Below are 11,168 nucleotides of genomic sequence, written 5' to 3' on the forward strand. Positions count from 1 at the left end.
ATTTAAAATGATTTAGTAATCAATTATGTGTATATATATATATATATATATATATATATATATATATTGATTATTGATATACTATATTGATTACTAAATTATTTTAAATTATATGAGATGATTCAGGCAAAAAATTGTCTAATTTTACTGTATAAATTATAAAACTTAAACAGGAAATGTGTAATTTCAGCGCCACTAGCTTCACCAAAAACAGCTGCAAAAAGTATTTTTACACAGGTTTCTGGAACACTCCTCTGACTGCAGTTCAGTGAGCATTAGAGATTACACAAACCAAAGACTAGTGTATTAAGTATAATGAACTTATAAATGAAACTTAAAATATATATATATGGCATTACATGGCCAAATGACAGTGCTGTAAAACTTTAGCTCACAGTAACCTTGCAATCAATCAAGTAGATTGCTGGCTTTTAGTAGACGCTTAGCAGATTAATATCTGTGTTAATATTGCATTATTTGCATGACAGAGCGGTGATGTAATGCTCATTCCTCACCTGGAAAAGCAGGCCGAAACCTGCAAGGTTCCTCTCTCAGAAGATCCACACGCTCTGCAGGGACAACAGTCAAACTTGTTCATGCATCAGCAGCACAAGAAACGCAGCGTGCAGAACTTCCTCTTTCAGTCATGTGACATTAAACATTTTGATTCCAAACGTCTTGACTCACCTGCACAGAAGGTTATTTCATGATATTTACAGTGCTTTATGACTTATTCTTAGGGCCCAGTGCAACTGCGCAGAGCTAAATATGAACAACACCGAAATGCTAGCTGAACCCTGTGGGTCTGGATTTTCCTCCCCCTCCAGTCATGATGATGGCAGAAGAGGTAAGAGGATCAAAAACCATCAGAAACAAATCAATTTCTCATTCAGACCGTAAGAAATCACAATAGGATGTGATCTAAATGGAATACCAGCATACTGCACAGGATGTGCACTTTTTTTTTTTTTTAATGCATCATGCATTAAAAAAATGTTAAACAGTATCATGCCTAATTTTTGTCATGTGACATCAAGTTGCATGTTTAATTTTACAAGTGCTGTGCAGAAATAAACTCAGAAATAAACATACAAATAATTTTAGAGAGTTAACATGTTTTTGAATGAATAATAGCAAAATAAAACATTAACAAAACTATTCATAATTAATGTAACCTAATTTTAAAGATTTAAAAAAAAAATAATGTCATCTAATTAAATAAAGAATTTACATGATTTTTTCATTGCCAGAAACAAACAATATTTACAATGTATTATTTACATTTTTAAAACAAATAATAATAATAAACATAAAAAAATAATTATTTAAATAAAAATAATTACTACATTTTAGATTTATTTGAGATCATTCAAAAATAAAAATGATAAATGTAATAATTTCTAAAAGTAATTTCACAATATAATTTACACAATATTTTATAAAATATATTATATAAATTTCAGTGCTAGTGCTAACCAAACACAAAAATAATTACAGAGTTAACGCAGGTTTCTCTCTAATGTTTCTTTTATATTTTTTTCATCAAATTTTGTGTAAAAATGTCTTTTTTGATGGTCCAATAAAATAGTTAGTCAAATGAAAGACTGATATTACTTCAGGTTCATTCATCACACTAGAAGTGGGTGATCAAGCCGATGATACAGCTTTCCTAGCAGTTTGCCCTGCTGTATACTTCACATTTTGGCAAATCAAAGTATTCCACAAATTTTATGTACAGTATACACACTGCAAAATAGTTGCATGCATGCAGTGCATTAAAGGCAGTAGTGGTCATGTGACGTCTCTGTGCAGAAGAAGACCTGCAGAGGTCAGTAGAGGGTCGGGCAGCATCCGATGAGGAGGAAGAGGAGGAGAGGGGCATGGATGAAGGACAATGCTGCCACCTGGAGGTGAAACGGCTGATCAACAGATTACACAGCTGTGCCAAAGGGTGAAGATATCTTAAATATAAAACATGTTTTTCTGCATTTTGGCCACAACACAGGCATTCATTTGACATGTCCTTCTACAGGTGTCAGAAAGCTGCTATCTGTAACTGGCTTGTCTCTCAGAGCTCCGCTCACAGCAAAGAACCTAAAGCACGTGTGTGGATCTCATCTCAAGTGGATGAGAGGGGAAATGAAGCAGGAAAGGTGAGAGTTAAAGAAGAAACTATAATAATGGATAATCATATCTCTAATGAACACCTGTCTTCTGTCATATTCTGTAGATGAAGCAGAAAGAGGTAGAGAGTTTGAGAGTTTATCATTCACTGCTGGAGGAGAGACTGACTGACACGCTCACGTTACTGCTGCAGATCCCACATAAAGTGAGAATTCGATTCAAAACTCGATTTTTACTTTTTCTGTGTAAAAAGTGTGTTCTGAGTGATTTATTACTGAAGTCAATGATATATGATATGATATGATATGATACGTGATATGATATGATATGATATGATATGATATATGGCTTGGGTCCCTCTTTTATCCCTTTAATTTTTTTTTCTCTACCGGAGTTTTGAAAAACAAAACAAAAAAACAAACAAAATCTATATTATGTATTAAATCACACACACACACACACACACATATATATATATTTATTCATAAATATTTAGCATTTTATATTTGTTCAGATTTAAATGTTTGTGTTTTAACTATATAAAATCATTTTATAAAATGTTATATTAATTTTATATTTATATTACATTATTTACTTAAAATGTATTTAAATTTTAAAATAAAACATTTTATATTATAAAAGTACTTATGGTTTAAGTCATAAAGAAAGCCTTTATTTTTTAATGCAGGGATTCAGCTGAATCCCTTTGACCAAAAATATTTTCTTGAAGTATCCACTGAGATTTTCAGTTAATATTTCAATAATTTCACACATAATAATAATAATAATAATAATAATTAACACATTTGCATGCTGACAGTTCTCTGATGTCGGTTAATGGTCACCTAACAAGCAGATAAACAAATAAAACATTTCCTCTTTTTCATTTTATTATTTATTGAATTTACATTTTTTAAATCATTAAATTATTTTAAATATATTTAATTAATTATTGGCTTTTCATCAACTCACAAAACCACTGCAGTTTGCTTGCCATCTCCAATTTGGAAAATCCCTGATTTAATGCATTGAGGAGAATCTACTGAAGCTACTTCTTGTGCTCAGTTGAAGGCCTTAAGTCTTTTGAAAGAAATATAATATTAACATATGAACATAAATATATATTATTAGTTAAATCCCATAGTTTGTAAAATGAAATAGTTCAGTAAACACATGAACTATCACATGGATGTAATACTCATCAGCAAACATCACTGAATGTTGGTTGTAGCCTAATTAAATGCAATGTGAATGCAATGTGCAATATACAATATATACTGCCTGCACTTTCTTTTACAAACATTTGAAACAATATACAACATTTCAAACAGTAGTATGCAATGCTGATATCACATGCCCTCACTAAGTTCACATATCATTTTATGGTTAATTAGCACTTTTAATCCAGCTTGTGTACAAGGTCTTGACTTTTCACAGTCAAATCAAATAATGAGTCAAGAAAGAGATTTAGAGAGTTTACAATGACCTGGTTAATAAGACTTCCTGTTCATTCAGCGCTCTGGAAATGGAAGATCAAGTCATGTGCATAATTGCATTGTGTGCACATTTGCAGTGTGTTTTGGTTGTTACTGCACATTTGGGCAAATGTAATGCACTGCGTTCTATGCTCACAGAAAATGGAGGGACTATTGACCATTTGCATACTGTATACTGCAGAAATAGTATAGTAGTGTGCGTTTCTGAATAGCCAGTGCTAAACTGCACTGCAAAAGTCCACACTTCCACCTAGCGATTAAACTCTGTAATGCACTTGTCTATCTGAAAACCTCTCACCTGGTGTTCTAACCCTTCATAGAGAGTCTCTCGCAGGATCTTGGGGAAAATACTGATTAACACACTAGATCTGTGTACTAGAAAAAGCCACGGTAAGCTCTGCTTTTCTGTGTTTTACTTACATCGTTTTCTTTCATGCAAAACTGCTGGATAACCTCTCGTCTTGTCCTTCAGACTGCACTCCGGTGGTTCAGGTGGTGGACACACTGTGCCGGCAGCTCCTGTCCAGTGACCTCCTGGATGGAGGAGAGGAGGTCAGCGTTGGGTCACGACCTTCTGTGACCTCAGGTCACCGGAACACATCCAAACCCCTTCTGATGTCCTGCTGAGAGCTCACAGATGCCCCACTTAAGACACTTTCCATCAGGGTACAAATTGGCGTTCCATTATTTTTTTTTGCTTTTTAAGGCACAAAAGTTATTGTAATAAAAATGATCAAACAAATATAGTTTTCATTCATTTATAAGAAATAAATGAGTACCAGTAAAACAAAACCACATTTGGTGCCTGACCAGCTCCTTAATTTAAAGTAAATCTGCAGCCCTTCAAATGCTTTGTGAATCATTTGTTTTGAACCCATGATTTTGAGCGAATATCAAACTGCCCAAGTCACGTAATTTCAGTAAACGAGGCTTCGTTACGTCACAACTGGATGACATTTACATTTACATTTATATTTATTCATTAAGCAGACGCTTTTATTCTAAGCAACTTACAAACACCCCCAACAGGCGAACCATTATCTAGTTTTTACCTGATCTCAGATCAGTTTTATACATTTGTAGACATTTTTAGTGAGACGTGTATAATTAAAACGAACAGTAGTATTTTACGGTCTTATTGGGCTGTTTAGCCAAGCCCTCCATAAAACAAACAAAACAAGCCCTGAATTGATAAAAGAACACATATTATATAGAGACTTAATATTTAATATTATTAGATGATCTGCTAATCGCATTTAATAGATTGTACTTTCAACAAAGCATTTGCAACGAGTTTGTAAAAGCTGTTTTGGCCTGGGGTTTTGCTGCATTTACACGTTCTCACCAGTGTGTGGCGTTTTGAACACTTCGAAACTGAATCATTTTGCGAAGCAATTGGTTCAGATGACTCAAAGCTTCGAAAAGGTTTGTTTCTCCCATCACAAATAAGTATGTAGTATGTAAGTTTGGTGAAAAGGGTGGATAGCTTTAAGGCAGCAACAAGTGCACATGTACAACTGAAGACTTTAAATGTGCCAGACTTTTAAATAACTGACTTTCCTTGAAAGGGACTTTAATACAGCTATGCACTGTATTTACAGATGCATCTCAATAAATTAGAATGTCGTGGAAAAGTTCATTTATTTCAGTAATTCAACTCAAATTGTGAAACTCGTGTATTAAATAAATTAACACGACATTCTAATTTATTGAGATGCACCTGTATGTCAGTGAATTCCACTCACTTAACTGTAGGGGCTTTAAGGTCACAAAAATACACAAAGTTACGTACAGTTGCTTGTACTTACAAGTTCCAAATTGTGGTAAGGGTTGCAGAAATGTCAAAAGTCATATCAAATAAATAATAAAAAAATGAAACTTTTCTCATAATAGTTCGTTTGACCACTTACATCACTTTCTCACAAAATCACCTTCTACAAAACAAAGAATTTAATTTAAAGGGGTCCTATTATGCTTTTTCAGTTTTTCAACTTTAGTTAGTCTGTAATGTTGCTGTTTGAGCATAAAAAAGATCTGCACTTCAAAAGGAGATATTTTATTTAACAGAAATCACTTTTCAAAAACTACAACGAACGACTCGTTTGGACTACAACGCATATTTTCCGGGATTTGTGATATCACAAATACCGACGAATGGGACGAGACCTGGTTGAGCTGCACTAGAGAAGACAACCAGTGTTATCACTATGTCGGAGACACGCTAACTTTCCCAAGGCAGACGAACTTAGAGTGGTTACAATCATCCGGGTTTAAATTGCGCTCAGATTTATTTGATTTTGAGCAATATTTACACTGAAGCTTGCAGGCGGCTATGGTAAGGAGCATGACATTTCCCGACCAGGCGCCGAGTGGAGCCAATCACAACACACACTGGCCCAGCTAACCAATCACAGCACACACTGGCCCAGCTAACCAATCACAGGACACACTGGCCCAGCTAACCAATCACAGTATGTTTCGTATTTCAGATGATGAGCGCCTGTTCTAGTACACCCCCATGTTTTCTCATATCTGTCCAATCACATATTACATAAGTCTCCTGAAATCTTTCCAAGTGTTTAGCCTTGTTACGTGCAAGACATGAATAGGTGCACATATTATAAGATGCTTTAGAGTTCAGTCTCACTGTGCATATTCCTCCGCGAAGCACTTAATCTGTGTGGGAAACGTTATGCTCTCATATGACCCTCTTACAAAATCATTTTTAACAATTATATTTATGCTATAAAATAATATCTGTATATTTGATGAGATTAAAAAAATAGAAAGCATTTATATTTTTGTGCATGTTAATGAGGAGGTGAATGTGTGACTGATATCTGATAATTTTTTTTTATTTGACAGTTGATGCTGTTTATTCCCATATAGTATCATACATGGAAAAAAAAACCACACCTTAATTTTAGGCCCAAATTTAGCAAAAATATGCAATTTGGTGCAGTTGCTGATATTTCTATGGCCAGAAAGTAAGATGTTCATGTTAAAATATTACTAACAATATAAAACTTATTCTTCTGTTTACTTTATAAAAGTCATTAAAGATTTTACAGCAAAAAGACACATGTACCACAACCTGCACTTTCTTGAATGATAATAAAATGCCTTTTACTTGCTAAAAAAGTATGAACTATCAATCAGATGACAGAAGGCATACATGTTTTCATATTCAGATCATTTAGAGGCCTTAGAAATGTATGTATCCACTGTGATACAGAAGGCTTTACCGGGTAAGATGTGACTTCTTACTACTATATGAGTCATATTATTTAGTAGAAGTAATCATGTATTTTCTAATAGCTAGCGTAGTTGTGTAGTAGTGGGGAAGTCGTGGCCTAATGGTTAGAGAGTCGGACTCGTAACCCAAAGGTTGTGGGTTCGAGTCTCGTACCGGCAGGGATTGTAGGTGGGGGGAGTGAATGTACAGCGCTCTCTTCCACCTTCAATACCACGACTGAGGTGCCCTTGAGGCACTGAACCCCCAACTGCTCCCCGGGTGCCGCAGCATAAATGGCTGCCCACTGCTCCGGGTGTGTGTTCACGGTGTGTGTGTGTTCACTGCTGTGTGTGTGCACTTTGGATGGGATAAATGCAGAGCACTAATTCCGAGTATGGGTCACTATACTTGGCCACATGTCACTTCACTTAGTTCTTTAGTTTAGTTCCACTCCAAACATCTGTCAGATGACCCTCAGTGTGAGTTCGTCTGTGTGGCTCATGCATCAGGCACATTGTGTTCAGAACCCTGCGCTGATGCGTGGATGAAACTCTCAACAACATTCAATACGAAAGAGAATTTAAAAAAGTACTTGGCCACTAAAGTCAATTCTGTCATTTTCTAGAAAAATCTTGAAACTTCCTCCTCCATCCAGACAATCCTGGTCCGCATTCTACCTTGCAGATGTTTGTCCCTGTCAACTCGGAGCCGCTCTCACGCCGAGTTATTCGTCTGGATGATTCGCTGCGTTATGAATGATAAGAATGGAGCAGTGTCTCCAGAATAAACTCTGATAATAGAGGAAACTCTTGAGTAACATGAGTAACTTCCAAATGCAAGGTCATCAGCAATGACGTCATACTTTGACTTATCAGACATTTATTACCCTGAGAATCGTGAAAAAAAGTCACAGTTTCAACATTGCTAATAATAAAATGTTTCTTGAGCAGTAAATCAGCATATTAGAATGATTTCTGAAGGATCATGTGACACTGAAGACTGGAGGAATGATGCTGAAAATTCAGCTTTGATCACAGGAATAAATTACATTTTTTATAATATATTCAAATAGAAAAGTTATTTTAAATTGCAATAATATTTCACAATATCTATCTATCTAGCTATCTATCTAAAACTGTTAGAAATTTGTTTTCCTTATTTACATTTTCAAATTTTTCTTTATTCAACATTATTTACTTCTGCATGTGCGTGGTCAAATAATTCAAAATAATTAATCCAACTTGCAGCGTTTTTTGCAGCTCAGTCAATAAATGCTTTAGTAAGCAGCAGCTTTTCGCTCTAAGACCCACATTATGTTGCTTCAATTTTAATTTCAAAAGATCAGTCAATGTGATTTTTCATTATTTAATACTCAGCATCTGTGTCAAATGGTATGAAAACAGAAAAGCACAGGGCAGTCGTACGAAATAATATAATCTTTTATTTCCAGCAATTTACAAGTATCTCTGTTAGGTCCCCTTAACAGTGTCAGACTGATGCAGCCGCAGGGCAGAAACTGATGGGGAAGAAATCAAAGAACTCCGATAACCAGTTACCATTACTAGCTGTTTTAGTCTTGCTTGAGAGGCTAGGATCTGATCCTCATGGCCAGTTTAACTCAGGGAAGGTTACGTTTGCTTGTAGGAAGTTATATACAGATTACAGATTAGAGGGAATATGTGACAGATTAGACAACCCACAAGTAAAAATTTATTCTAAAACTCATGGGGATCTCGGTGGCTTTGCTTTGGATGACTTTACCACCGATACATCTGCCCTGGAAGAACACAACGGATGAGATGATTTGTGTACACAAACCAAAAAAATACAATATGAAAATCAACTCCATTAATTAAAAAAAAAAAAAAGTCATTACAAAAACAGATCAGAAGACCTATAAACCTACGTGTCGAGCCTTGCTTGTGATTTGTTAAGGCATATTATGCTCAATTCAACGAACCAGATCGAGTGTGAGGTTTTGCTGGATATTAGGCACCAAACCTTGATATATTTGTTAAGAAAAAAAAAAAGGACTGATAAACGTACAGTAAACATCTCTACTGGTCCAATGCAAAGAAAAAATGCAACAAAATGAAAAATAAACATTTATAGAATAAATATATTATTTACAAATAGCTTTGTCACATCTATAGAAATAAATAAACAAAGCCTCCCGTCCCCTGAAGAAATATTCACAACTATAGAGAGCTGTCATGGTACAATGGCAGCACCGGTCAGCTGCACAGTAATATTCGTGATGTTTGAATGCATAATTGTGGTATAAACATATCTGCGTGTGCGTAAAACACATTGGAGCTGCATGCTCTCCATGCACAAGTGCGACCTCTTGTGGCAAAGTCTGACATTACAGTACATCTTGTGCACAGTGATCTATTGTGACATTAAATGTGCTTGCAACATATGACACTAGAACTCGCCTTAACACACTTGCACAGTAAAAAAACAAAACCCCAGACATTTAAGAACAGAAAACAAAGTGTACAGTAAAAATAAAGGGGTATGTTTAATATATTGTGAATTTTTAATGTTATGCGCCCGGCACAATCCACTACTGTTTCTAAACAGCCCTTTAGCAATGGCAGGCTAACATTAACATGCTGTCGATAACTGGAGGTCAGTTGCTTTACAAGGCCTGGCTAGTCATTAAAATATACATTAGTTTACTGGCAGCTACTGATTAGAGATTTTTTTTATGGCTGAGAACTGAGGTACAGATTAGCTGCTAGCATTCTGTTAGCCCTTCAAGTGTTTCTGAGAGGCATTAATCTCATAAAAAACGTCCAAAATGAAACCATTTCTCTCCTCTTCCAGTATGAAAGAAGCTACATTTTAAATCAAGCATGGCTTCAAATCATTCAGAGAGCCGGTTCAACAGCACTTTTTTTTTTTTTTTTAGAAACCAGCAAAGGACCAGCATCCCAGCTTCAAAACATACCTAACCAGCATATGCTGTTTTTTTTCAACAGGGCTGGTAGAGGTGTAGATGTCAAAATAGCCCTTTTTTATTTTTTGCATCATTCTACAGATATTTTTCGATCCTTTTGTAAAAAAGGCTTTTGAGGCAGAGCGTTTCATGTTTCTTGTCAATGAGCAGGTGCTTTTGTTTAATCTAACTGAAATCAGCAATTGACCATTCGCTAAGCTTTGCATTAAAAACATTACTGAACCAACAAACTTGGACAATTTGGTGTAGGATTTACTTTGAAACAATTTTCACTCAGAAACTGCTAGTAAAGTTCACAAATAATTACAAAGAAATGGCAAGTAACACATTTTGAAGTCGAAAGACTGAAATAGTATTTTCTTGTCAAATGTTCTCCAGTAATCTTTGCTTTATTTTACAACTTCATTTTACAGTGAAAAATCATTTTACAGTGTTGTTTTAGACTGCCTTTTACAGATATTATGCAAAAATATATCTATAAGTTAACGGAGCTATGAAAAGGGCATTTTCTCTTTTTAATTGTCTGTGATAAGCATTTTTGCTTCGAGTTTGCCGGCTCTGCATTTTTTTAAAATCACACTACTGGGTCATTTCACAATTTGTTTAAAGGAAAACGGCAGATAAAATGCTTGGCAATGCATACTTCCTTTCAACTTGTATGAGAATAATTTCCCATTAATTTTGGACACTTTGTGAGCACATTTAACTAAAAATCATAGAAACTCCAGTTCCGTCCTATGAGGTGCTCTGTACAACTAGTCAGTGTTAGCAACAGTAACCAAGGGAGGCGGAGCGTAGCAAAGGGTCAACTGTATATATACTGTAACATATCAACTGTATATATACACTGTAATGTACGTAACAGAAATGTACCTACGCAAATGAGGCAAAGTCTGATATTTTATCCTTTAGGTGTCGAGCGTAAACAACCCATGAACCCTTTTCATTGCATTGCACAACTTGAGTATTTAAATGAAACAGTAAATCACTTTGGGTTACTATCCCTCTCTGTAACCATAAGCACAGCTACTAAAGCAAATTTAGATCCCGAAAACATAGCATTGCGTGTTAAATTGGGCGATCTCTGTATTTTACAGTACTCTACTGTACATGCATGTTTTATCATCAAAAGGTCCCCTTTGAGATTCAATCTCTACTATTAAGACCCAAGTGACTCTTTTAATCTTTAGCCTGAAATGTTATTTAGGTCACTCTGTGATGGTCCAAATATGGTTTTTGTTTTTAGTTGGCAAAGGCTGTGAGTACCGCCCTCAAAACATATAATTTTATATCACTATTTTGTAGCACTTGCTGATGTAGCATTCTATGTTCGTTTGCCTCTCGTGAA

At 35.3% G+C, this 11,168-nt stretch overlaps 1 protein-coding gene across 1 annotated transcript in view; it reads left to right on the plus strand.

Moving 5' to 3' along the window:
- The window catches only part of LOC107698409 (EF-hand and coiled-coil domain-containing protein 1-like), a 12,182-nt gene extending 7,860 nt beyond the window's left edge, over positions 1 to 4,322 (plus strand). The window contains exons 4-9 of the mRNA XM_016499453.1: positions 741 to 847; positions 1,813 to 1,951; positions 2,033 to 2,153; positions 2,231 to 2,329; positions 3,941 to 4,010; positions 4,093 to 4,322. Coding sequence (XP_016354939.1) covers positions 741 to 847; positions 1,813 to 1,951; positions 2,033 to 2,153; positions 2,231 to 2,329; positions 3,941 to 4,010; positions 4,093 to 4,247 — 691 coding nt within the window. The 3' untranslated portion in view covers positions 4,248 to 4,322. The remainder of the gene's footprint in view (positions 1 to 740; positions 848 to 1,812; positions 1,952 to 2,032; positions 2,154 to 2,230; positions 2,330 to 3,940; positions 4,011 to 4,092) is intronic.
- The last annotated feature ends 6,846 nt before the right edge of the window (positions 4,323 to 11,168 follow it).

The sequence above is a fragment of the Sinocyclocheilus anshuiensis genome, unplaced genomic scaffold (genome assembly GCF_001515605.1).
Source record: "Sinocyclocheilus anshuiensis isolate Anshui unplaced genomic scaffold, SAMN03320099.WGS_v1.1 scaffold313, whole genome shotgun sequence".
NCBI lineage: Eukaryota > Metazoa > Chordata > Actinopteri > Cypriniformes > Cyprinidae > Sinocyclocheilus > Sinocyclocheilus anshuiensis.